The sequence below is a fragment of the Tupaia chinensis genome, unplaced genomic scaffold, assembly GCF_000334495.1.
Source record: "Tupaia chinensis unplaced genomic scaffold, TupChi_1.0 Scaffold000081_1, whole genome shotgun sequence".
NCBI classification, from domain to species: Eukaryota; Metazoa; Chordata; class Mammalia; order Scandentia; family Tupaiidae; genus Tupaia; species Tupaia belangeri.
This window is the reverse complement of record NW_006159542.1, coordinates 595,724-620,297: the sequence shown is the minus strand read 5'-3', so window position 1 is coordinate 620,297 and position 24,574 is coordinate 595,724. Positions and strand designations below refer to the sequence as shown.

At 45.6% G+C, this 24,574-nt stretch overlaps 1 protein-coding gene across 1 annotated transcript in view; it reads left to right on the top strand.

Annotated features, from left to right (window-relative positions):
- The window catches only part of PTPN3 (protein tyrosine phosphatase non-receptor type 3), a gene marked incomplete in the record, with an annotated part of 137,680 nt that overhangs the window by 22,949 nt on the left and 90,157 nt on the right, over window positions 1-24,574 (top strand). The window contains 1 exon segment of the mRNA XM_014585378.2: window positions 16,880-17,034. Within this exon segment, the coding sequence (XP_014440864.1) occupies window positions 16,897-17,034 (138 nt within the window).

Here is a 24,574-nt window from a genome sequence, read left to right as displayed (position 1 = left end):
GAGTAGTATCTTGTTTTTTTTTTTTTTTTTTTAATTAAAAATATACCTGACATGGAACCAGCAGTTAGCATAATGGTTGTGTCGCTGGACTCCCATGTAGTTGACCGTGGTTCGAGTCCCAGACCCGGTGGCTTAAACTCATGCCGGGCACGTGTGCGTGCGTGCCCAAGATCCCAAGAGGAGAATCGAGGAGAAGGGATTGCCGCATGGCCATCCCCTCTGGGGGGTGATTTCTCGCTTTCTGTCTCTCTATCTGTCTCTGTATTTCCGGTGAGCACACGCGCCCTGTAGCAAAAACCTCTCAAAAAAAAAAAATATATATATACACACACACACACACACACACCCCTGACAGGGCCAGGTGGTAGTACAGCAGTAACGTGATGCTCTGCAATGTTGAACCCACATGGGAAGGTCCTATGTTCATGTCCCAGGGATTCCCTCTACACACCAGATGTATGTGTGTGTGCCTGTGATCCAGGCTGGCCAAAGCTGGGGGTGGGTGGTGGCATAGGGACCCTGTTAGGTCTCTATCTCTGTCTCATGGAAGAGATAAATAAACTTTGTTTTATTTTATTTATGTATACATACCAGAGAGACACACACAGAGAGAGATATGGAAAGCGAGAAAGCAAGCCACCAGGTCTGGGATTCGAACCGTGGTTGGTCATGTGGGAGTATCCAGTGCCTTAACCACCATGCCAGGAACTGGCCAGAGATAAATAAACTTTAAAAAATAAACCCCAAACACATAAGACAACACCGCTGGTTGTCCTGTTTGATTTGATGTGAGCATGTGAGAGCATGCTTCTTCGCTGTCTGGGCTGCTGAGTTGCCCTCTCCTGCCTGCTGCCTCCCTGGGGCCAGCTGCCCTCAAGTGGTCAGAGATACCTTGTGTTTTCACAGCCACTCACATGGATTCTAAGCTGCCCAAGCATTTCCCACAGCCAAGTGAAAGAACCTTGGTGTTTAGACACTGAGAGGCTGTCCTGGATCCTCCAGGAGACTCAGGCCCCAGCTACACACAGAGTGCCACCCTCAGCCCCATTTATCAGTGATTCCACTCCTCACCCAGACTGTCCTTCTCAGGGCCTTGGCTTACAGTCGCCTGGTGGGCCCCCAAAACTGAATGAGCAGGAGTCTGCTTGAGCTCAAGCTTATTAGGAAGCCCAGCCTCCCAGAGATGTAGGGAGCCCTGGGAGTTGTGAGATCTTGTAGGCAGGTGCAGCAAAGGGGAAAATGGTGGGCCAGGGCCAGCCACTCACTCAGGACCTCCCTGAAAGAAGAGACGCTGGTCATAGGTAGGAGAGGCCCAAGGCCAAATCTAGGGCCTGGCTTCAGGAAATAAGTTGGCCCTCTCTTGCGTCTTCTGCTAATAATTAACCTGGGGGTGGCCACCTGTCTGTTGAAGGGCCTTTAGACGTCATGTGACACACTCCAGCCCATGCCTTTTGCAAAAGTGAGAGGAAGTCATTTACTACATTTTCTAGGCCCTGAAAGGCACGTTGTGCACGTTTGAACGTTTCTGAAGTAGCCATGACCTTCACAATCAAAGGGGTACTTCAGAGGTACTGTTTCTTTAAAAATAATCTTTCTGAAACACGTTAAATCAATTATGTTATCTTAGTGCAGAAGAAATAAGGTAATAAATGCCCAATCCATTACTCAAGTTTCTAATGTTACTGGATTAATTAGGGGGAAAGAAGGCTCTCTGAATCATTTCCTCCATAAGAGGAAATTTACCAACCTGTAAGCCTGGGGGGGTGTTTAGAAAGATTATCTTAGAAGAGTAAGAAGATACCTTACTTTTAGTCAGTAAATTACGAGACAATAGTGATTAAATGTGGGGCTTTTTCCTCCCAGTGGATCACCTGTGAATTCATCTTCTTTGTCATGTGAGTCAGTGGACTCAGACTGCAGAGGTGTGTGACTGAGTTTGGAATCTTCACCCTGTTTGGAGTTTGGCTGTGTGACCTGGTCATGGTTCTCCAAGTCTAATCTACCAATAAAATGGGAATAGCAATGCTGTCCACCAGGCCCAGTCAGAATCCATGGAGTCAGGAGTAATGGGTGTAAAAATATTTGTAAAACTCTTGAGTGAAGCCTTGGAGAACAGGATGCCTATAAATGGGAATGGCCCAGGGACTTAGGAGCAAGGTGGGTGAATGGGGAAGTGACCAGAGGCAGTGCCTGGAGCAGCTGGTGTTCAGTCAGTGTCTGGCGTGGCTTTAGGTGTGAAATTGCTACTGTTCAGAATTATTTAAAGATGAGGAAAATAACTTAGAAAGTGAATTTGTCTAGGGTCATGTCAGCTCAGGAGTGGTGGAGCAGTGACCGGGCCCAGGTCTAGCTTTATGCCTTCAGATCTCCAATTGACCTTCACCTGTTGAGATCTCTGGGTTCCTGGGTTCCCCCAGGCAATGACATTCCTGGTCCTAGTGACTGACTGCTTCTGGAATCAAGGAATGAGTGTACGGTTGAACGTCCTTTTTCTGAGATGTTTGGAACCAGAGTGTTTTGTATTTCAGATGTTCTCGGATTTCAGAATTCTGCATGCATATATGTGTGTGTGTGTGTGTGTGTGTGGTCATAGGGAGAGTCATGACACATTTTTTGCATAGAAAACAGAAAAAATACGGCATGAGTTTTCTGACAACCCAATATAATGAGATATCTTGGAATTGGGACTCGATTCTAAACAAGAAATTCATTTATGCTTTCTGTATACCTTATACACATAGCCCAAAGGCAATTTTAAACATTTTTTTTTTTTTTTGGAGAGATTTTCACTGTAGGGCGCGTGCGCTCGCCAGACAGACAGAGAGAGACATAGAGACAGAAAGCGAGAAATCACCCCCCAGGGGGGATGGTCACGCCGCAATCCCTTCTCCTCCATTCTCCTCCCGGGATCCTGGGCACGCACGCACACGCGCCCGGCATGAGTTTTAAGCCACCGGGTCCGGGACACGAACCGTGGTCGACTACGTGGGAGTCCAGCGACATAGCCATTACGCTAACTGCTGGTTCCCTAAACAATATTTTTGTATTGCAGAATTTTGACTATGAGATCAGGTGTGAAATTTTCCTCTTGTGGTGTCATGGCAGCATTCAAAAGTTTAAGATTTTGGAGCAGTTCAGGCTTCACGTTTTCACCATAGGGCTGCTCAGCCTGTATGTATCTCTCTATTCCCAACTTAGCACGTGGAAGACCTCAGTACCAGTAAATACAACAGCAGCAACGAGATATGTTATTTTCTTTTTAAACAGAGTTTAAACTGTCTTTTAAATATGTTCTTAGTGACTGTTCTTTTGCATTTTTTATTACACGTTTTAAAGGTGTACACCACGATGTTTTGCTATAACATATACATTTATTGACTCATTCCTCATCGGTGTTATTCTGACTAGTATTTTGGCATGCCCTTTTTAAAAAGATTTATGTATTTTTAATTTTATTTATTGTTGTTCAATTTTGACCAGAGAGTGACAGAGAGAAAGGGAGGAACAAGAAAGCAAGCAGCCAGGTCCAGGACTCGAACCAGGAAGCGATGCCATCTGTTGGCCCCAGCATGCCTTTTATAAGTCATTTTTAGAGGTTCTTTTATGAATTTTCTGACCCCATTTTATCAAGATCCAAAGCCCTGGACGTCTCAATTAGCTGCGTAAAAATATATCTTATTGGGCCAGCAGGTAGCATGGTGGTTAAGGTGCTGGACTCGACTACAGTCTGGCTTGCTTTCTCACTTTCTCTCTCTCTCTGTTGATTGTACTTGCCCTGTAGCAAATTTAAAAATAATGAAATTGATAAATAAAATTAAATAAGTAATTATTTTTTAAAAATACATTTGTTACTAGAGGCATTGGCAACTCACAGGGCTGCTGTACCTAATATAACCTGAGGTGGCCCTTTGGATTAAAACATTGTAGGCAGGGGATTTTAAAGCTGGGAGAGTCTTACAGGGCCTTACACTAGGAAACCAAGGCAAAGCAAAGCGAGGTCCTCATTTCCCAAGTCACCTGGCCAATCAGTGACAAGTAGGGTGAGGTGTTTGGTGGTGGGAGCTGGGGAGCGGAGGGTAGTTTTCTGTTTTCTTAAGATAAAATTATGGCAGAGGTGAGGATCCAGGAGGTGAGGGTTGGGTTTCTCTGGCCAGGCTGCCGCTGGCTTCAGATTCTTTGGCAGGAACAGGATGGCAGAACAGTCCAGTTGTGAGATTCCAGCGTCTTGGCTGGGATACGCTGCGATTAGCACATCTCAAAACTTTCAAAGTGACTTTAGCTGTTTTCTTTTCTGAAGGCTTCTTCTGCTTTGGGCTGTAAAGGGGTGGGGACTGGAGCCCAAGATAGAAATATCGTGGACTGACACCCAAATGGGTGTGTCCGTGCAGGAGGGCAAATATTAGCACAGTATTTTTGTAAAGTTTATGCAACTGGATTCATGTCCCTGTAGAGTAAATGTATTCCATCCTGTTTTCCAGTCTCTTCAGGGCCGAGTGGAACTATTTGGAGAGAGAATGAAAGAGATCGTTTAACTTGATTTTTGGTGGAAACACCTAAAAATAAAACATGTCCCATTGTTTATGTTTTAAGCTTTATACTCTGACTGTATTCTTGTATCTCCTATTTCATAGTTTGATGGGCCAGTTGAATTTTTTTCCAAGAAGGAGGTGTCCATTTAGAATTAATTCCCACAAGAAATCCATGCAAGGACATCCATGTTGAACTGTGCGGTGTTGCACGAGGCTTACACGTACAGAAATTTAACCTTGGCATTAAGGAAATAGGAGTCATGGTAGAATCTCAGTCCCGAAAGTCCAAGGGTCACCTGGCCCATCCTCTCTCATGTCAGTCTGCCCTCTGCAGCCTTCTTACCAAGGGTCTCATTCCCCTTCTCTGCTTGATTACTTCTAGTAGTGGGGAGCTCCCTACCTTATGAGGCAGCCCCTTCCATATCTGTGCAGCCTCAACAGTTTAAAAACTTCTTTCCACTGAGGAGAAATTTGTTTCTTTCATCTTCTGCCCATTTTGAACCCTTGAGGACTAAAAAACTAAGTCTTAAGTATAGCAACTAGGTGGCAGCTAATTTGCACAAATATTGTCTCCAGGGTTTAAAACCACCTTGGAAAGCAGAGAAATTTCCCCTCTTTTATAGTGGAGAAGACCAAGTCTCACAGAGAATCAGCAGTCTCTTGGAAGGTAGTCTCTCAGTGAGGAAGTGGTTAAGCTCTGCTTCCAACCTTCAGCTGCCCGACTCTGATGCCAGCAACTTTTCCACAGTCTCACAGCATATCCTGCTTCTGTTGTGTGTGGCAGCACCTTGGTTTTTCTTTAAATAATTACTTAATTAATTTATTTTATTTATTTATTTTAATGTTTAGGAAAATTGTATTCATTGCCATTATTTTATTTTACTTTTTTAACATTGACCAGAGAGAGAGGGAAAGCAAAAAAGCAAGTTGCCAGGTCCAGGACTCGAACTGCGGGCAGCCATGGAAGAGTCCAGCTGCTTTCACCACCACTTTGCCTGCCAGCCCCTCATTTTAAAATTTTCTATAGGGTACACATGCTCACCAGAGATAGAGAGAGACAGGGAGACAGGAAAGGGGGCGGAATGAGAAAGCAAACTGTCAGGTCCAGGACTCGAACCATGGTTGGCCATGTGGAAGTCTGGAGCCTTAACCACTGTGCCACCTGCTGGACCCACACCTTGGATTTTTGAAGACTCTAACCTTATCCTCCCTGGGATTTCAATTATGCCCTCAGACACTCCTGCTAAATTTGTTTCACTGAGGTCCTAAAATGTGATTGCATTGTCTTCTCCTGACCTTTGCATGTGCAGTTCTTAGGGTTTAGTTCCCATCCCAACCCCCAAGTGTTTCCCTTTATCCTGCAAGATTCCTCACGGAGTGTTTGTGAACCCGTCCACACCCATCTCATCCCCCACCCCGACAGTGGCAGGAGTCCTTCTGTGTCCCCCCAGCACCCTGCACCTTCATCTCACCTAGAACAGAACCATCTAAGCATCTCTGTCTTTCCTTCCCTTCCTCCCCACCCTGCTCTCTGGCCTGGTGCAGAAGCGTGTTGAGTAAATGCATAATGAGTGAGTAAAGCATCTGGAGCTCCTTTGCCAGAGCAACGACAAAGCAGGCTAAATGTGACGGTACACGACATGGACCCACCCCGGTACTGGAATCTGATTCCCGAATTTCATTAGACTCCACTGGCCAGTTGTAGGAGTTGGGGGAACATCTGGTCTGGTGGTGACTCTCAGAGGTCATTTTCCCCGGTGTGGTCTGGTCGTGGCCCAGTTGAAACCTCCATGGCCTGTGGCATTTGTCCCCTTTTCTCCCGGGAGGCAGGTCTGCTGGCTCCTAAGCATCTGGGTTCACCTAAGTAGCACGAAATGGGAAAGTTTACCAGTCACCGTTCATTAACTCCATGGGCGAGGTGGAACCACAGCCCTTCTCATTTCTCTCCGTCTCACCCCACCAGTACCAGAGCGGCCACCTGCCAGGCAGCAGTCCTGGAGCTGAGTTCTGTGCAGCCCTTCCCTGGGGGTGTGGTTGAGCCCTGCACCATATCACCTGTTCTTAAATAATCACTTCTTAAAAATCTCACTTGAGAAAAAAAAATCTAATGAAAGCAGTGTTGTAAGTCAGGACAGCGGCCACCTCTGGAGGGAAGGATCTGAAAGGGAACAGGAGGGGACTACTGCAGACTTCTGGAGAGCTGTACACTTAGGATTTATACTTTTTTCTTGCATGTGAGACTTCAAGAGAAAGTTCTGTAAAACAAATTGAATGACTTCATTGAATATTCTCAGCATGGGTGTTCCGCTGGCTTAGGAGCACACTTGGTGTTGAAGTGAGCAAGCTCCTTCTCATCACGAGGCCGAAAACTCAGCTCATGGTGCGTAAGAGGTTGGTTTCTCTTTATAGCAACATTACCTCTTTCCCCAAACCGCCTGCAGCTTCTACAACATTCTTTATCTTGCCCTTCAGGGAGCTTAAAGCAACTTCTTGTTATCCTCTCAGTATCAAGTATAACTTTTTTATTTTGTTAGGTTCGTGAGTATCATAGTGTCAGACCTATAAATAAACCCCGACTCCATAATAAGAAAACTATTTGACATTTCGAAGTTGTATGAGAACAAGGGTGCTAATTACGGGTCTCCGTTTGAATACAACTGCTCCTACAAATTACTCCACCCTGATCCTACAAATTACTCAGGGGCTGTTTCTCAGGGGCTTCCACATGGGAGATCCACTCCCTGAACAAATTATAGGATCTGTGGAACAAATGACTTGATCCCAGGATTATCCTTCTGGGCATTAGGATTGATAATTGCATGACAAATTAAATATTGAGCTGTGCTTTTTTGGTTTTGTTTTTTGCTTGTTTATTTGTTTGCTGTAGGGTGCATGTACTGCATCCCTTCACCTCCATTCTCCTCTCTGGATTTTGGTCCTGCACACACATGCACCCAGTGTGAGTTTAAACCACCATGTCCAAGACTAAAACCATAGTCAACCACATGGGAGTCCAGCGATGTAACCATTACAGCATCTGTTGGTCCTCTTCATGTGTGTGTGTATGTGTGTGTGTGTGTGTGTGTGTGTGTGTGTGTTTTAAAGAATTTTTTAATTTAATTAATTTATTTATTTTAATTTGATCAGAGAGAGAGAAAGTGAGAAAGCAAGCCACTAGGTACGGGACTTGAACCAAGGTCGGCCATGTGGGAGTCCAGCACCTTTAACCACCATGCCACCTGCCGGCCCCAAGCTGTGTTACTCACGTGGCTTGAATGAGCATTTCTTTCCCCAGACAGTAGAAGAATGTGAAGTCTAAACGTTAAATACTTTGCTAAGTGCATTTTGTAGTAAGGAAAAGGCGTGAAACAGCTCTGTAAATGCGTGCCCGAATTTTTTAAATGTGCATCAGTCCTTGCCGTGTCAGCGACGGTCATTGTATTTATTGGCAGACATTAAGCTTTAAAAATGTTATTTAAAAATTAACTTTTTGATACATGGCCTCAGGATAAATGGATTTATTGGCTTTCACATTGACTAACAATATGAAAAATGCCTCCTTTAATGAATAGCTTTGTTTTTCTAAGTTAGTAAATAGTAAGAAGTAATGATGTTTCCATTAAAATCTAATTTTAAATAACATGATGCAGTGTTGTACTTGGAACATTTAAAAAGCCCAGAAAGCATAGGAAAAAAATGGCAGAAGGTAGTGTTGATGGGTTTGAGGGAAAAAAAGAAGAGTTACGAAGAAAACAATTGAATTCCCATGTACCAGTTATATGGTAATTTTGTTATCAGCAGCACATAATTTAAAATTAATAAAATGAAACTGTGTATATGGAACCGTTTTTCTAAGATATATGGGCATTTCACAGATGAAAACTAAAATCATTAGTGTTTAATTAGTTGGGCAGAATTTCATTAAGAATATTTGCAAAGCCCAGTTAATCACGCTCAATGCATGCATCTCTTTTTCTTTCCCTGCTTCCTTCAGATGTTAGTTGATTCTTTCATCTTTTTTTTTTTTAGAGCATTTTTGATATAGAGAGTGCATGTGCTTGCCAGAGAGACAGAGAGGCAGAAAGTGAGAAATCCCCTGTGGGGATGGCCATGCCACAATCTCTTCTCCATTCTCCTATCAGGATTTTGCGCATACACGTACACGTACCCGATGTGAGTTATAAACCATCAGGTCTGGGACTTGAACTGTGGTGAACTGTGTAGGAGCCCAGCGATGTAACCACTACGTCACCTGCTGGTTCCAGTTATTTCACCTTTCTGAGAAAGGTCGTGCATTGTGAGGGCAGTACGGACTTTTTTTTTTTTTTACAAAATCTTGACTTTGAGTTAAGAATCGTCATCCATGAGTAAACGAACCTAATTTTCATGTTACCTTCTCTTTGGGCTACATCTTATCCTAGCACTGACAAATAGACTGGAAAAATCTGTTTCTTCATCAGCAATGATTTAGGAAGCACTTCTTCTGGACTGACTGGTGGGATAGCTACTGAGCTATGGCAACTCTTTTTAGCTCTGAGAAGCAACTTGTCACACAGACAGGAAAACTGACTTAAGGGTACCGACCTGTCTGTAGGTCTGAAGAAACCCTGGAGACAGTCTGGGGTAAGGGTTGTCCACTGTGTGGTGTGCAGCCTGGTTGCATCATTGTTGCCTAGAGTGGTTATAAAAATGCATCTGGTGGCCAGCCCTGGTGGCACAACAGTAACACTATGCTAAAGCCACGTGGGAAGGTCTCTGGGTTCACCTCCTGAGGTCTCTTTGTACATACTGGGCACGCATGCTGGTGCCCATGATGTTGGCTGGTGAAGCTGGGGTGGATCGTGGTGTGAAGACGCTCTTGCTGTAGGGAGGGAGGTTTAGAGGGAGGCTCCTAAATGACTAGTAAAACAAGGCGTGATCCTGGTTTGGCTCCCGGATTAGGAGGAAAGAGAAAGGACAGCAGAACAACTTGCAAATTTTTAATGCAGGCTGTATACTAAATAACTACTTTGGTAACATTACATTTCTAAAGTATGATAGTTGTACAGTGGTTATGAAATGTCTTTGATCTTAGGAGAACATCCTAAAATATTTAGCAGTAAAGAGGTATAATATCTACAAGTGATTCAGGAAAAATGTGTGGTTTGTGTATATATACAAGTGAGAGAAAAAGAGACAGAGCATGCATATGTGATAAAAGGTTAGCAGTTGAATTCAAGGTATACGGGAATTCAATATATATTTTTTCTTTTTTTTAGAGAGGTTTTTGCTATAGGGCACGTGCACTCGCCAGACAGAGAGAGACAGAAAGCGAGAAATCACCCCCCAGGGGGGATGGCCACGCTACAATTTCTTCTCCTCCATTCTCCTCTCAGGATCTTGGGCACGCACGCACGTGCGACCGGTGTGAGTTTAAGCCACCAGGTCCGGGACACGAACCACAGTCGACTATGTGGGAGTCCAGCGACATAGCCATTATGCTAACTGCTGGTCCCATGGGAATTCAATATTTTTTTGCCCTCCCCCTTTTATTTCTGAGTTTTGCTATAGGATGCTTGTGCTCACCAGAGAGACAGAAAGTGAGAAATCACCTTCGGGGGGAATGGCCATGCTACAATCCCTTTCTCCTCTTGGGACTTTGGGCATGCAGACATATGTGCCTGGCATGAGTTTCAAGCTGCCAGATCTGGGACTTGAACTGCTGTGGACTACCTTGGAGTCCAGTGATGTAAGCATTATGCCCTCTGCTGGTCTCTTTCTTGCATTTTTTTAAATGTAACAGTAAAAACTATGTATTTTTTAAAAATTTTAAAGAAATATTTGGTAAGTTTTACTTACTGTTGTTTTTTAATCTGACCAGAGAGAGACACGGAAGAGAGAGAGAGGCTGGGGGTGTGGGGGAGTGAGAAAGCAAATTTCTAGGTCTAGAACTCAAACTGTGGTCTGCCAGAGGCACCTGGTCCTTACCAAACCAAAAATCTCTCAGTATAGTACCCATGAATCTGCATTTAACAAGCTCTCTGGATAATTCCAGTGCATACTAGTTTTTGTTTGTTTGTTTGTTTGTTTAGTATTTTGCTATAGGGCCTATGCACTCATGAGAGACAGAGAGAGAGAGTGAGAAATCACCCCCCAGGAAGATGGCCATACCGAAATCCCTTCTCCAGTCTCCTTGGGATTTTGGACACACAGACAGAACATTATTTTCAAAGTACATGGTCTGGGACTTGAACCCTACAGTCAGTCATGTGGGATCCAGCACCTAAAACTCCATGCCACCTGCTAGCCTACACTAGTTTTATTTAAGTTACTGGTTATAAAGAAATCTTGAGGGATCCAGCAGGTAGCATGGTGGTTAGGGGTGCTGGACTCCCACATGGCCAGACCTGGCAACTTGCTTTCTCTCTCTCTCTCTCTCTCTCTCTCCTCTCTCTCTCTGGTCAAATGAAAATAAGTAAATTAATAAAAAATAAAATAATTCTTTAAAAAAAATAAGAAATCTCAAGGGCCAGCTAGTGGCATGGTAATTAAGGTGTTTAGATGCTACATGGCTAACTGCATAGTTTGAGACCCAGACTCAAGTGGCTTGAAAAACATGCTGGGCACATGTGCGTGCATGCCCAGTATCCCAAGAGGAGAATAGAAAGGGGATTGTGACGGGGCCATCCTCTCTGGGGGTCATCTCTCTCTCCCTGGCAAGCGCACATGCCCTATAGCAAAACTAAGAAAGGAAAGAATAGAGGGAGTAGAGAGGGAGGTCTCATTTTCATCACTTTTTTTTGGTAACTAAATCAGTAATCATATATTCTTACAGTTTTATCTCATTTTAATAGATTCCTTTTTTAATTATTTTACTTAACTTTATTTATTTTTAATTTGACCAGAGTAGGACAGAGCAAGAGAGAGAGAGGGAATTAGAGAAAGCAAGCCATCAGGTCCAGGACTTGAACCACAGTCAGCCTTGTGGGAGTCCAGCATCCTTAACTACCATGCCACCTGCCGGCTTCTTTAATTGGTTCTTAATAAATGATAACTAAGTCTCCACCCAAATAGTTGTAAACTTTAACTATAGAAGGGATAGCTCCTTTCTTTCAGAGGAGGTTCAGAAACACTTTTGCTTGGCCTTAAAATAGGCTGGAACCAGAAGCTATCCCACGCGAGGCACACACAGCAGTGGGAAAGTGCAGCCTGCGTTTTCCTGAGGGTGCACGGTGAAGCCTGAGTGATGTGGGTGATGGTAGAGCCCTGGGGTTGGCCCCGGTTGACACATAATGTAGCCCAGCCTCGGTGTTTACAGTAAAGGAGAAAGCAACACTGGTACTATGTTAGCAGCTTGATAAATACAGTATTTATCTTCAACGCATGGAACATTGCCCTTTGAAGAGAAGCACACTTAATTTGATGAGTCATTGTCTAGCATGGCTGATGGTTTTTTGTTTTGTTTTGTTTTAATTTGCCAGAAGGCACATGAGGTCACCAGAGACAGAGGGAAAGTGAGAAAGCAACCCCCATAGGACGTGGCCATGCCGCTATCCCTACTTTATTTATCCCTCCTTTTAGGATTTTAGGTAGCGCACATCCACGCCTGGCATGTTTCTCAAGCTGTAAGGTCCAGGAATCGAACTGCGCAGTTGACTACTTGGGATTCAGCAACCTTAACCACAATACCACTGGCTGGCCCCTGACTGGCACTATTTTTTCCATGCTAGAAATGTCCACGTGGATCCAGCAGACCAGTCATCTGAGGCTCAAAAATAGCAAATAAATAAATAAATAAATAAATAAATAAATAAATAAATAAACAAACTGGAACCGGGAGGGGCCAGCAAGTGGCATGATGGTTAAGTCACTGGACTCCCAAACGGCCAACTGTGGTTTGAATCCCAGACATGGTGGCTTGAAAATCGCACTGGGCATGTGTGTGTGCATGCCCCAAATCCCAGGAGAATGGAGGAGAAGGGATTACAGAGTGGCCAAGAGTGATTTCTCACTTTCCCTCTCACTGTTTCTCTCTGGCCAGCACAGGTACCCTCTGGCACCAAAAAAAAAAAAAGTCAAAAAACAACATAAAAGGATAGGAGGAAAAGAGCTTTATTGAGTTTGTTAGGGAAGAAAAATTAGGGAAAAGAAATTGGGTTACAGAGTAGGCCTTATATACTGTGAGAGGGATTTTTGAAATACACTGAATTTAGACCAATAAGAAAAGAGCAGAGCTGACCCTGTTTCCTTTGAAGAAAAAGTCTTAGGGTGGGAAGTGAGGTATCTTCCTCTGGCTGCCACTAGGTGGTAGTATTGACCTGGGTCAGCTTGATGATCATTTAGGTTGATTCCTGCCGTGAGCCAACCTGGTTTGTGTATACTGCTTACTCAGAACAGGTGTTTATAAATCAAGACTGCTTTCTTACTCTCCTTCACCCTTTCCCTTTAACCTAAACTTATGTTTTTGAACTAGAGTTCTAAGTTCCTTTTTTTTTTCTTTTTAAGATTTTTTTGTCATAGGGCACATGTGTTCACGGAGAGAGACAGATACCATGAGAGGAGAGGTGAGAAATCACCCCCTCGGAGAGAAATCAACTCAATCCTTTCTCCTCACTTCTCCTGGGATTTGGGGCATGCACACACATGTACCCAGTGTGATTTTCAAGTCGCTGGTCTGGGACTTGAACTGTGGTCAGCTATGTGGGAATCCAGCACCTTAACCACCACACCACCTGCTGACCCCATAAGTTCCTTATTTTTAAAAGCAAGCGTAAGAACTAATGTATACTTTCTGTTGAGTGCATCCAGTGGAGCTGGGTTGCTTTCTCAGTTGTGCCCGTTCCTCTCCCTTTCTGTGGTTTGTGGGCTTGTGAAAGCACAAAGTATCCCAGTCGTACATGTAGACAGACCCTCAGGAGATAAAGTAGCGAGTTACCTCTTCCCGTCTCAGGCTTCAGGACAGCCAGGGTTGTGCTACCCCCCCGGCCCACAGACCACGAGAGCTCTGCTGTCTCACATGCCCAGGAAGTGGCAGTTGGTGGCCACAGCTTGTGCCCACGCACTCCTGCTTCTGGGTTTGTTGCATTCATAGAGCTGTTCAGAGGCATGACGCGCAACTATAATAACATCTACCTTTTAACCCTAGCAAGTGGTCTTTTTTAAAGTGGATAAAACGTTCAGAAATGGAACATTTATGTGTCTGTAAGGCATTTGAAATCAGGATTGTCTACATAATCTGGAAGCTGGAGTCAGCACCTGATGGCATGAACAATTTTACATTGAAAAATGCCTTTTATGGAGGACCCAGGGTACATCCCATTCCAGCTCTTAACAGTGTTTATTGGGCCCCTACTATGTGCACAGTGAAATGTTGCCTTTCTGTAATACAGTTCCAAGTATAATCTGATTGAAAACTATAGAGTCACTGGCCAGCTGGTGGGATGGTGGTGTGGTCGTTAAGGTGGCTAGATCCCACATAATTGACTGAATGGTTCAAGCCCCAGACTCAGGGGCCTTAAAAATACACCGTGCACAAGTGTGTGCATGCCCAAAACCCTGAGAGGAGAATAGAAGAGAAGGGACTGTGTGCAGTGGCCATCCCCCTGGGGGGTTATTTCTCAAAATCTCTCTTTTTGACAAGCACACCAAAGCAGAAAATTACAAATTTTTAAAAACTATAGTCACAGTAGCATTTCTGTTGCTTTTGTGCAAAACATTCTAAAGCTTTAGCTGTTTGGTTTTTTGAATTATGCAAAGGACAGGCTTGGCTTCCACATTGTATGCATCAGCTATGACCATCCTCATTTGTGATCAGAGAGGCCAGGGGGTTCCTGGTTGGGTTGTAGCTTTGTTTAGAATTAAGAGGCTTATAAAGGAAGCCATAGAAACCCTGAGTTCCCCTATTGCTGTTGTACAGGAAACAGGGCAGTTAGTCAGCATCCATTGTTCCCACCAGATTGTTTAAGATACAATTTCAAGACAATCCGAAAACACTGCCGGGCTCACTTAGGTAGTTATTCAACATTGGCTGGCTCTTTTCAAGGTTTGCTTTAGGAACAATCGTAGGAAGAACATTTCTGCATCTTTCATAAAATGCCTATCTGTGACATTGTTGTGAGGTTCCGAGCCTTTTGGGGTAACAATCAGGGATGTGAGGGGGGAAAGTCTGTCTCTTCTGGGTTGCTGGCCTACATTCGTTGTCAACTGGCTGTGTGACTGTGCTGAGGAGCATAATTAGCTGTGGTTAAACTAGCACGCGCCACTGTTATTCCTGCCGGCTCTAGCTGTGAGGAGCTGCCCAGGTGAAGAGCACTTGGGAACTCGGTGCCTGCCACTGGGGCGTCAGCCCATGTGATGTTCCTCTGGAGGCTCCCATGTGGGGTTGTGCCCCACGTCATCGTGTGATTACCTGTTTATCTACTGTGCAGCGACTGCCCAGCACCTTCCCACGTGCTCTATAGTGGATGGTGTAGAGCCCCCCCAGTGCCTGTCTGCTAGTGACCACCCAGAACACTCCATGAAGCTTCCCGAAAACATCCTTGACTGTCTGGCCCTTCCATGTCACCCTCTGCCATACCCAAGGATACTGAATAGTTTTTGAAAGCCCCCCAGGTGTTTCTGATTTGTACCTCCCACCGGGAATCTCACTTGTAATGGTTCTATTATAATTTAAAAAGAAAAAAAGTCTGTAACCCACCTGAGATTCATAGACAAGAACTAAACAAGACAGCTGACATTTTAAATTCTGTGTGGTGAAGGCATTATGGAACAAGATTGTTGTCTTTTGATAACTTTCGTATTAGTCAGACAATGCATCCCTGCTTCTCATGGCATTTCTTAGGAAAGGGCAGGTGGAGGTGGGGTGGGTGGAATTTTGCAAGTGACTGAATGAGTTTCTTTGCAATGCCAGTCCCAGGCTTCTGGTTCATGTTTGAGATTCCCAATGTCTATCTACACAAGAATGGAGATTTACCTGGGCGGGGATCCTTAAATAAGATGCTAAGGGACCGAGGGCACCTTTCCCTTCCTGGATGTACTTCCTGCACAGCTTGCATCTACTCCGTGCCTTCTCTTCCTGCACCTTGTCCGTGCCTCTGGGGTTCCCTGAGGCTTGCATCTCGGGCCTCCAATCTGCTTTTTCCTCATCCCTCTGAGAGCTGAGTAAACTACCTCTCTTAGTCTGTTACTATGTTGCTAACAGAAATATTGGGTCACCGAAAGTCATGACATGTTTTTCTATGCAAAAATGCACCATGACTTTTCCGATGACTCAATACAAGACTGGGCCATTTATAACGAAATGGTTTATTGACTCACAGTTCTGGTGGCTGAAAGGTCCAGAGGTGTCACCGAATGTGGGTGGCAGAACTTTGGGCAGAACAAAGTGTGGTACATCCCTGTGGCCTCTGCTTCCTGTTTCCTGTCCTTACAGAGAGGGCACCAGGACTCAGTCCTGGGGGCCCTCCCCACTGACTGTCACACACAAAGGCTCCACCCTAGGATACTATGAAGGGATTAAATTTTCGATTAACACCTTTACAATACAACCAAATCTCAATACATGAGGATTTTTTGCTATTGTTGTTTTTGTTTTGTTTTTATAGAGAGATTTTTGCTATAGGGCTCACAAGCTCCTTGGAGAGACAGAGAGACAGAATTGAGAAATCACCCCCCCCCAGGGGGATTGGCCACACTGCAGTCCCTTCTCCATTCTCCTCTCAGGATTTTGGGTGCACACGCACCCACACCTGGCATGAGTTTTAAGCCACTGGGTCCAGGACTCAAACGGCAGTTGACTACACGGGAGTTCAGTGACGTAACCGTTACATCTTCTACCGGTCCCAATACATGAGTTTTGGGGGGACCTGTAATCACTGCACACTAAGACTGTATTCCAAAACATGAACTTTGGGGGGATAAACCATTATCCAAACCAAAATGCTGACCCTTGCTACAGATTCCCAAAACTTTCTGTCTGGCCCTGCACTGGTGTTTGATGACTTACTCCCCACAGAGTGACCGGGGATCAGCATAGGCATCCCCCGGGGACACTGAGAGATGCAGACTCTTGGGCCCCAGCCAGATCCACTTGAATCCCCAAGGACCCTGTGCACACTGCAATCCCTGCAGGATAGCTCCGTTCTGAGACCCTCACTCTCAGCCCAGCCTCCTCTCCTGCCTGCTCTACCAACCCAAGTTTGTCTACCACATTGTGTTAGTCTTTTCCCAGACTGTAAATCTAGCCTTCCTCATACAGTATTGTGAGGATCAGACTCCGCAGATTGGAAGGGGCTTGGGTGGCAGAGAAGCACATTCCCAGGTAGCAGGTAATTTGCATGTCGGAGCACTAACAGGTATATCTTATATTACAGGTTCCTCAGCGATAGTTATGACCTCCCGGTTACGTGCGTTGGGTGGAAGAATTAATAACATACGTACCTCAGAATTACCCAAAGAGAAAACACGATCCGAAGTCATCTGCAGTATCCGCTTTTTAGATGGCTTGGTACAGACCTTTAAAGTTAATGTAAGTTCTGCACATTTTCTTTTCTAAATTTATGTTCCTGAGAAGTTGTGTTTTATCTACGGTCTTACAAAATGAAGAAAAAATTATTCCTGCCTCCACCCAGAGGGTTTTCCCCCTCTTCTCCATGATCTGAACTGTAGGACCCTCAGACGCTGCTTCTGTGAGGACCTCATCAACTTCTTAAAGCAAAGCTGGTTCTCAGATCCTGGTTACTCTACATCCTTGTGTCATGATGCATTTTTTAAAAAATTATTGTATTTAACTTTATTCATTATTTATTTATTTATTTATTTTCATTTGACCAGAGAGGGTCGTAGACTGAAAGAGAAAGAGAGGGAGAGAGAGCAAGCCACCAAGTAAGTCTAGGACTTGAACCCAGGTTGGCCATGTGGGAGTCCAGTGCCCCTAACCACCACGCTACCTGCTGGCCCTGCCTTTTTTTTTTTTTAAGAGAGAGATTTTTGCCATAGGGCACATGCACTTGCCAGAGAGACAGAGAAAGACAAAGCAAGAAACCACTCGCTGGGGGTATAGCCATGCCGCAGTCCTTTCTCTTCCATTCTCCTCTTGGGATTTTGGGCATGCGTACACATGTGCCTGGCATGAGTTTAAGCCCCCGGGTCCAGGACTCACACTATAGTCGACTACATGAGAGTCCAACTATGTAACCATTACACCTTCTGCTGGTCCCATCATGATGCATTTTTAAAAATAGTCCTAATTGTGGCCAGCTGGTCGTGTAGCGGTTAAGGCTCTGGACTCACACATGGCCAACAGCAGTTTGAATCCTGGACCCAGTGGCTTGAAACTAAGACCAGGTATGAGTATGTGTGTGCCCAAAATCCTGAGAGGAGAATGACGGAGAAGGGATTGGGGCATGGTTGTCCCCCGAAAGGTGATTTCTTACTTTCTCTGTCTCTCTCTCTCTGGTGAGCACACATGCCCTGTAGCAAAAGTCTCTCCCGCCAATAAAATCCTAATTGTTAGGTTACGCGTTATCCATTGAACTCTGAGCTCCTGGGGGACAGGACTAGGCACACCAGATGCTCATTAAATGTGCAAGGGCTGGGTGCCCTGTGAGGGCTGTTAGGTCAGCTTCACAGACGGCAGTGCTCAGGGAGGTCCTGGCATATCCCACCTAAAGCCATGGCAGAGTGAGGGCTCGAAACAAGGAACAAGGTCTCCGGTCTCCCAGGCCAGCAGCAGGAGGACTCTTGGGCTGTAGCAGTCCTTACTGTCTACTTGGACTCCACCAAGGCCTTTGACCTTTGCCTTCTCAACCCCAACCCCAGACTTGACTCCCAGCCTCTGCTCAAGCCTTTAAAGTTCAATGTGTAAGGAAAGGTGTCGACAGAGAAGATGAGGAATGAGAGAACATTTGGGGGAACTGTCCTAGGCCACAGGATTTAAAGAGTGACCAGAACTGGGCCAGCAGGTAGCATGGTAATTAAAATGCTAGATTCCCACATGGCCGATTGCAGCTCAAGGCCTAGACCTAGCAGCTTGAAAGTCCGGCCAGGTGTGTGTGTGTGTGAGAGAGAGGCATATCCCAAGAAGAGAATGGAAGAGAAGAGATTGTGGCTTAGCCATCCTCCCTGGAGGGTGATTTCTTGCTTTCCCACCAACCCAGGTCACTATCATCTTTGATGCAGCTTTAGCGTAATGGGTGCTGCATCTCCTTCCCAGCCAGGGAGAGGGCAGCTGCCCAGGGCTTGCCTGTGACATCTGTCTGTCGGTGGACAAGACTCGGGTGGATGACTGAGGACCTGTGGGTTGGGCTTCTTACCTGGCAGATAGTGGCAATGGACAATAGAGACAGATGTTTCCTAACCTTCTACCCCACCCTCCACCCACTTCCACAGCCACTCAGGCCTCCAGCTCTTCCCCAGATCAGAGCCCCAGTAAACATTATTGTATTGGGTCATCGGAAAAGTCATGACACATTTTTGCATAGTAAAGCGTAGAAAAATACGTCATAACTTTTCTGACGACTCAATAGTAAGAAGGTAAAACTCCAGAAAGGGAATGTGTAGTCTAGTTTGGTGTCTCCAAATTCTAATTAGGGGGATAGACATACACCCATGGCCTGTCTCTTTGGAAGCCAGTGTGGAGAAGAACGTCCCCTAGAGAGGACTGTCTGAGAGAACGTGCTGGGAGGTGGAAATTTCTGTACTTGTGCTGTCCTAGCCATGTGCGCATTCGAACACTTGACCTTGCCCTTGTCAGGCAGAGGTCACAGGCCTCCTTGGAGACTGGGGTGAGCAGCAAGGACTGCTACAGTGCTCAGTCAGTCAAGATAGCAGGTATGTGACTGGTCTGGGCTCTTTCAAGCCACAGGTTTGTTTTTAGAGAAGGGGTCCGATCCCATCTTGGCCTCCCGAGTAGCTGAGACCCAGGTATGAGCCATCACAGCCGGCTATTTAGGGTGGGTGAAGAATCAAACCTGGGCCTCCCACGTGTTCTCAGCCTGCAAGCAGCAGTGTCCAGTGTGCGCTACTGCAGCTGAGCAGAACTAAATGTTTAATTTTATCTTCATTATTATTTAAATAGTCTTTATAGCTCACGGCTCCCGTTTTGGACAGCCAAGCCCTAGCAAATGTTTCTTTTCTTCTTTCTTTCTCTCTCTCTCTCTCTCTCTTTTTCTTTCTTTCATTTGCCAGAGCATACATGTGCTCACCAGAGAGAGGGAGAGAGAAAGGGAGAGGTAGGAGGAAGCACCAGCCAGCGGGGTGTGGTCATGCCATAGTCCCTCCTCCGTTTCTCCATCCTGTCAGGATGTGGGGCATGCGTGCACACGTCTTAAGCTGCCAGGGCCAGGAATGGAAACACATGATTGGCCATGCAGGATCCAGTTCCCTTAATGACTAGGTCATGAAGCTGGCCCTGAACATTTATTAAAGTACTTCAGAATCTCCTGGGACATGTGTTAAAAATAGGAATCCCAGACCAGCCAGTGTCATAGTGGTTAAGAAAGCTGGACCCAACATGGCTGACTGCACAGTTTAAGTCCCGGACTACCCCACCTGACTCCCAGTGGCTTGAAACACATGCCAGATTTGTGTGCATGCATGCCTGAAATTCCGAGGGAGAATGGAGGGGAAGGGACTGTGGTGTGGCCATTCCACCAGGGGGTGATTTCTCACTTTCCCTCTCTCTCTCTCTCTCTCTCTTTTGATACACAAGCCCTATAGCAAATTAAAAAAAAAAAAAGAATTACAAAAGATATGTATATATGAATCCCTTATCCTGCTTAATATCATACAGCATCTTCTCCAGGGGTACAGGGGGCCCTGAGAATCTGCACTGTGATTGCTCCCCATTCGGTCTCGATGTGCCTCACAGCTTGGAGGACCACTCACTTAGGAATCTTTGGTAGGATCATCTTAATTTGAAAAGCAACAACTTTGGTTCTACAGAGCCTTGTCTTACATCTGATTTCCTTTTAACATAGACGTGTGTAGAATTTTGTGACTAAACAAGCCCTATGAAGGTCACAAAGGGGGAAGAGGGTCAGCAGGTGGCTTGGAGGTTAAGGGACTAAATCCCCCATAGCCAGCTGCACAGTTTGAATCACAGACTTGGTGGCTTGAAAATCACACTGGGTGCATGTGTGTGCATGCCCAAAATCACAAGAAGAGACTGGTGGAGAATGGAATGGCTATCCCCCCTAGGGGGTGATTTCTCATTTTCTCTGTCTTCTGTCTCTCCCTGGGGAGTGCATGCACTACCCTATAGCAGAAACTGCGGGGAGAAACAAACAAAAGATCACAAAGGTCTTTTCCAGATACTTTAAACTGACAGCTTAGTATGCATCTGGCTCCTTTGTTACGATTTGTATTTGTGTTAGAGTTGTTCCCAACATGAACATTCGTGTTTGCTAGTGTATAACTCATTTATTCATCTAGCAAGAATTTATTGAGTATTATTATTTGCCCGGCTTTGTTCTGGGTACAAGGAATACAACAGTGATCAAAATAGATCAAAATCCCTGTCCTTTTGAAGCTTACATCCTAGTGGGAGGAGAGGACCATAAACAGATGAATACTATCCAGTGGTATTAAGTACCCTGAAGAAAAACAAAGCAGGATAAGGGGAGAGTGCTGGAACAGGATTAGGTGTGTATGTGCCATTTTATAGACCTGATCAGGAAAGCCCTAGCTGATAAGATGAAAGGACCATGTGATTTTTTTAAAGGAAGCACATCCCAGGTAGAAGGGAGAGCAGTGCAAAGGCCCTGAGGCAGGAGCTTGCTAAGTGTAGTTGTAGAACAGTATGGAAGGCAATGTGTCTGGAATGGAGTGAGCAGGGGGAGAGTAGAGTGGTAACAGGTATTTGGGGTAGGGGCGGGGAATCATGCGGAGTTTTGTGGATTCATCTGAGGGGCCTTTTATTGTCCAGGAGGCGGAAAGTGTCCGTCGGTCTGGGCAGAGACCAGAGAGAATCTGACCCCAGTATCACTGTGGGAAGGGAAAGGCTCAGAGACTATTATTACTATAATCCAGAGGAGGATGAGGAGGATTGGGTGGATGGTCACGCAGGAGGTGGGTAAGAGGAAACTAAGTCTAGAAATACTTTGAAGATGGAGCCAGTAGGCTTTGATGATAGGTGGGATTTGGGATGTGGAAGACTGGAGGCCTCAGGGTGATGCCAAGGTTTTGGGCCTGAGCAACTGGCCAGATGGAATTGCAGTTTAGGGAGGAGCCGGTGTGGGGTGGAAGTAACCAGTGCCACTGGGGACTGTGGGGATTGAGATGCCCATTTGTCCTCTCTGTAGAAATGTAGAAAAGCATTAGGTATTCAAGGCTGGGGGATGGGTCCAGGCTGGGGATACAAAAGTGGACCTTACCAGGGTTGATGTGGTATTTCAAGCCATGAAACTGGATGAGTTTATCTGAGAAGCAAGTGGACAAGATGCAAATGAGATCCCTTGTTTAAAGGTTGGAGAGATGAGGGGCCGGAGGCAAAGGAGACAGAGAGGCCCAGCCAGAGGGCCAGGAGGAGAGCGAGAGCAAATGACTGAGAGCCCAGGGAGAGCAGCGGAGCCATGAGGAGTGAGCAGCTCTCTAAAAGGGTAAAGCAAGCACCTTTGCAGTGTGACCATCATAGAAAGCCTTGGGACAGAGCCTGGCCGTCAGTGAGCTCAGGAATTCTTTGTCATGAGCATGGTCCTTCCCAGTGTACTGCTGCCACCCACAGCTTCCTGCAGTCTGGTCCAAAACGGATTTCAGGTTTTTGTTTTTTGTTTTTTTTATTTTTTGGCAAGAGATTTTTGCAATAGTGCACTCACTAGAGAGAGAACAGAGACAGAAAGTGAGAAGTCACCGCCTGGGGGGATGGCCACCACAGTCCCTTCTCCATTCTTCTCTCAGGATTCCAAGCATGCACGCACATGTACCTGGCGTCAGTTTTAAGCCACCAGGTCCAGGGCTCGAACCGCGTTCAACTATGCAGGAGTCCAGAGACATAACCATTAATGCCACCTGCTGGTCCCAAAGCTGATTCATGTTGAACTTGAGTTTCAGGACCTGGTTACAGCTTAGGATATCTGTAGCTTTCTAGTGTTCTGCTCATGGGCAATGCGTACAGAGTCTCCTTCAGACTCTTTATTTAGCCGGGACCATTGTATGACCAGGAGCAGCCGTCATCAGGGAGCTGGCCTGGACCTCAGTCATTCTGACCCCAGTCCAGGAGCAGTCAAATCACTCCCAGTGACCTGGTGTAGCAAAGGTGACTTCTCATGGAGCAGGAGCCAGACCGGAGAGCCTGTTATAATAACCTTGTCCTTTATCATATTTCAGTCCCTTTTGAGAACTGGTGGGTAAATTGTGTAGAATAGATTCCTGAATGTTTGAATTACGCACTCTAGGGAGAGAGTTGTGCCATAGTGGGGACACATGAACTTTGGTATCAAAAAGAATGAGAAGAATGAGTCAGACGGTCGGTCACACTGTGCATTAGCTGATGGTACCTGAGCCTCCTAGTGCCTCTGCTTGCTCACGGTGAGGAGGATGGGCATGACTACTTTCCAAAGTGCCACAAAGACTAGAAATCATTTATAAAGAGTACACATGGGGACCAGCAGTTAGTGTAATGGCTATGTCGCTGGACTCCCATGTAGTTGACCGCGGTTTGCGTCCCGGACCTGGTGGCTTAAAACTCATGCCAGGTGCGTGTGTGTGCGTGCCCAAGATCCCGAGAGGAGAATGGAGGAGAAGGGATTGCGGTGTGGCCATCCCCCCTGGGGGGTGATTTCTTGCTTTCTGTCTCTCTGGCAAGCACACGTGCCCTAAAGCGAAAAATCGCCCCCCCCCCCAAAAAAAAAAAAGACTACACATGGTGTGTCTGGCTCCTGGTAGATTTTAGTAAATTATAGTTGTTAATAATACACCAACAGGGGCCGGCAGGTAGCGTGGTGATTGAGGGTGCTAGACTCCCACATGGCCAGCTATGGTTCGAGTCCCAGACCTGGTGGCTTACTTTCTCTCTCTCTCTTTCTCTCTCCCCCTCTCTGATCAAATTAAATTAAATAAAGTTCAGTAAAAGTAATTCTTTTAAAAAAAACTAATACATCAGCATGGCATGGTGGGTAAGGCAGACAGATCCCACATGGCTGACTACATGGTTTGAGTCTTGTACCCAGCAGCTTGAAAAACATGCCAGATTCGTGTGCATGCGCGCCCAAAATCCTGAGAGGAGAGACAAATGGAGGAGAAAGGATTGCGTTGTGACCATTGCCCATGGAGTGCTTTCTCAATTTTTCTCTCTCTCTCTCTCAGCCCCCACTTACTTCAATGAGTGCATACACCCTCTGGCAATTTTTAAAAAATGTAATCTAAAGTCATATATAAATAATAATAATCCCCTTACTATGCTATAGACACTGAAACTTATTCCTTTTTTTCCCAACTATAATTTTGTATCTGTTAGCCTAAGAGCCCATGAGCAGACATGGATAAAGAAAATGTAATATGTATACATGCAGGAATACTATTCAGCCATTAAAAGGAATGAAATCCTGGCTGGCTCCATAACACAGATGTTAGGCATTGCTCAGAGGAAGCCAGATCCCACACGACTGACAAGGGTTTGAGTCTCAGCCTCATTGGCTTGGAAGACGCAGTGGACGCACGTGGGCGTACTCAGAATCTGACAGGATGGAGAATTGGAGACAAAAGGATTGGGGCATGACCAGGCCCTGTAGGGGGGTTCTTTCTTTCTTTCTTTCTGCCACATCCCTTGTGGTGTCAATAATATTAATTATAAAAGAATAAAATCCTGTCCTTTGAGGCAACATGGATAAGCCTGGAGGACATTGTTACATGAAATAAGGCAGGCACATTTGTGGAAGCTAAAACAAAGTTGACCCTGTGGAGGTAGGAGGCAGAATTGTGGTCACCAGAGGCAGGGAAGGGAGGAGGGGAGAATAGAGAGATGGTGGCTACAGGAACAGTATGACAGTTAGGTAAATGGGTCACTCTGTCCACACCCATGGCGATTCTCTTGTGATGGAAGGTGCCCTGGGTGGAGGAAGCAGCAGGAG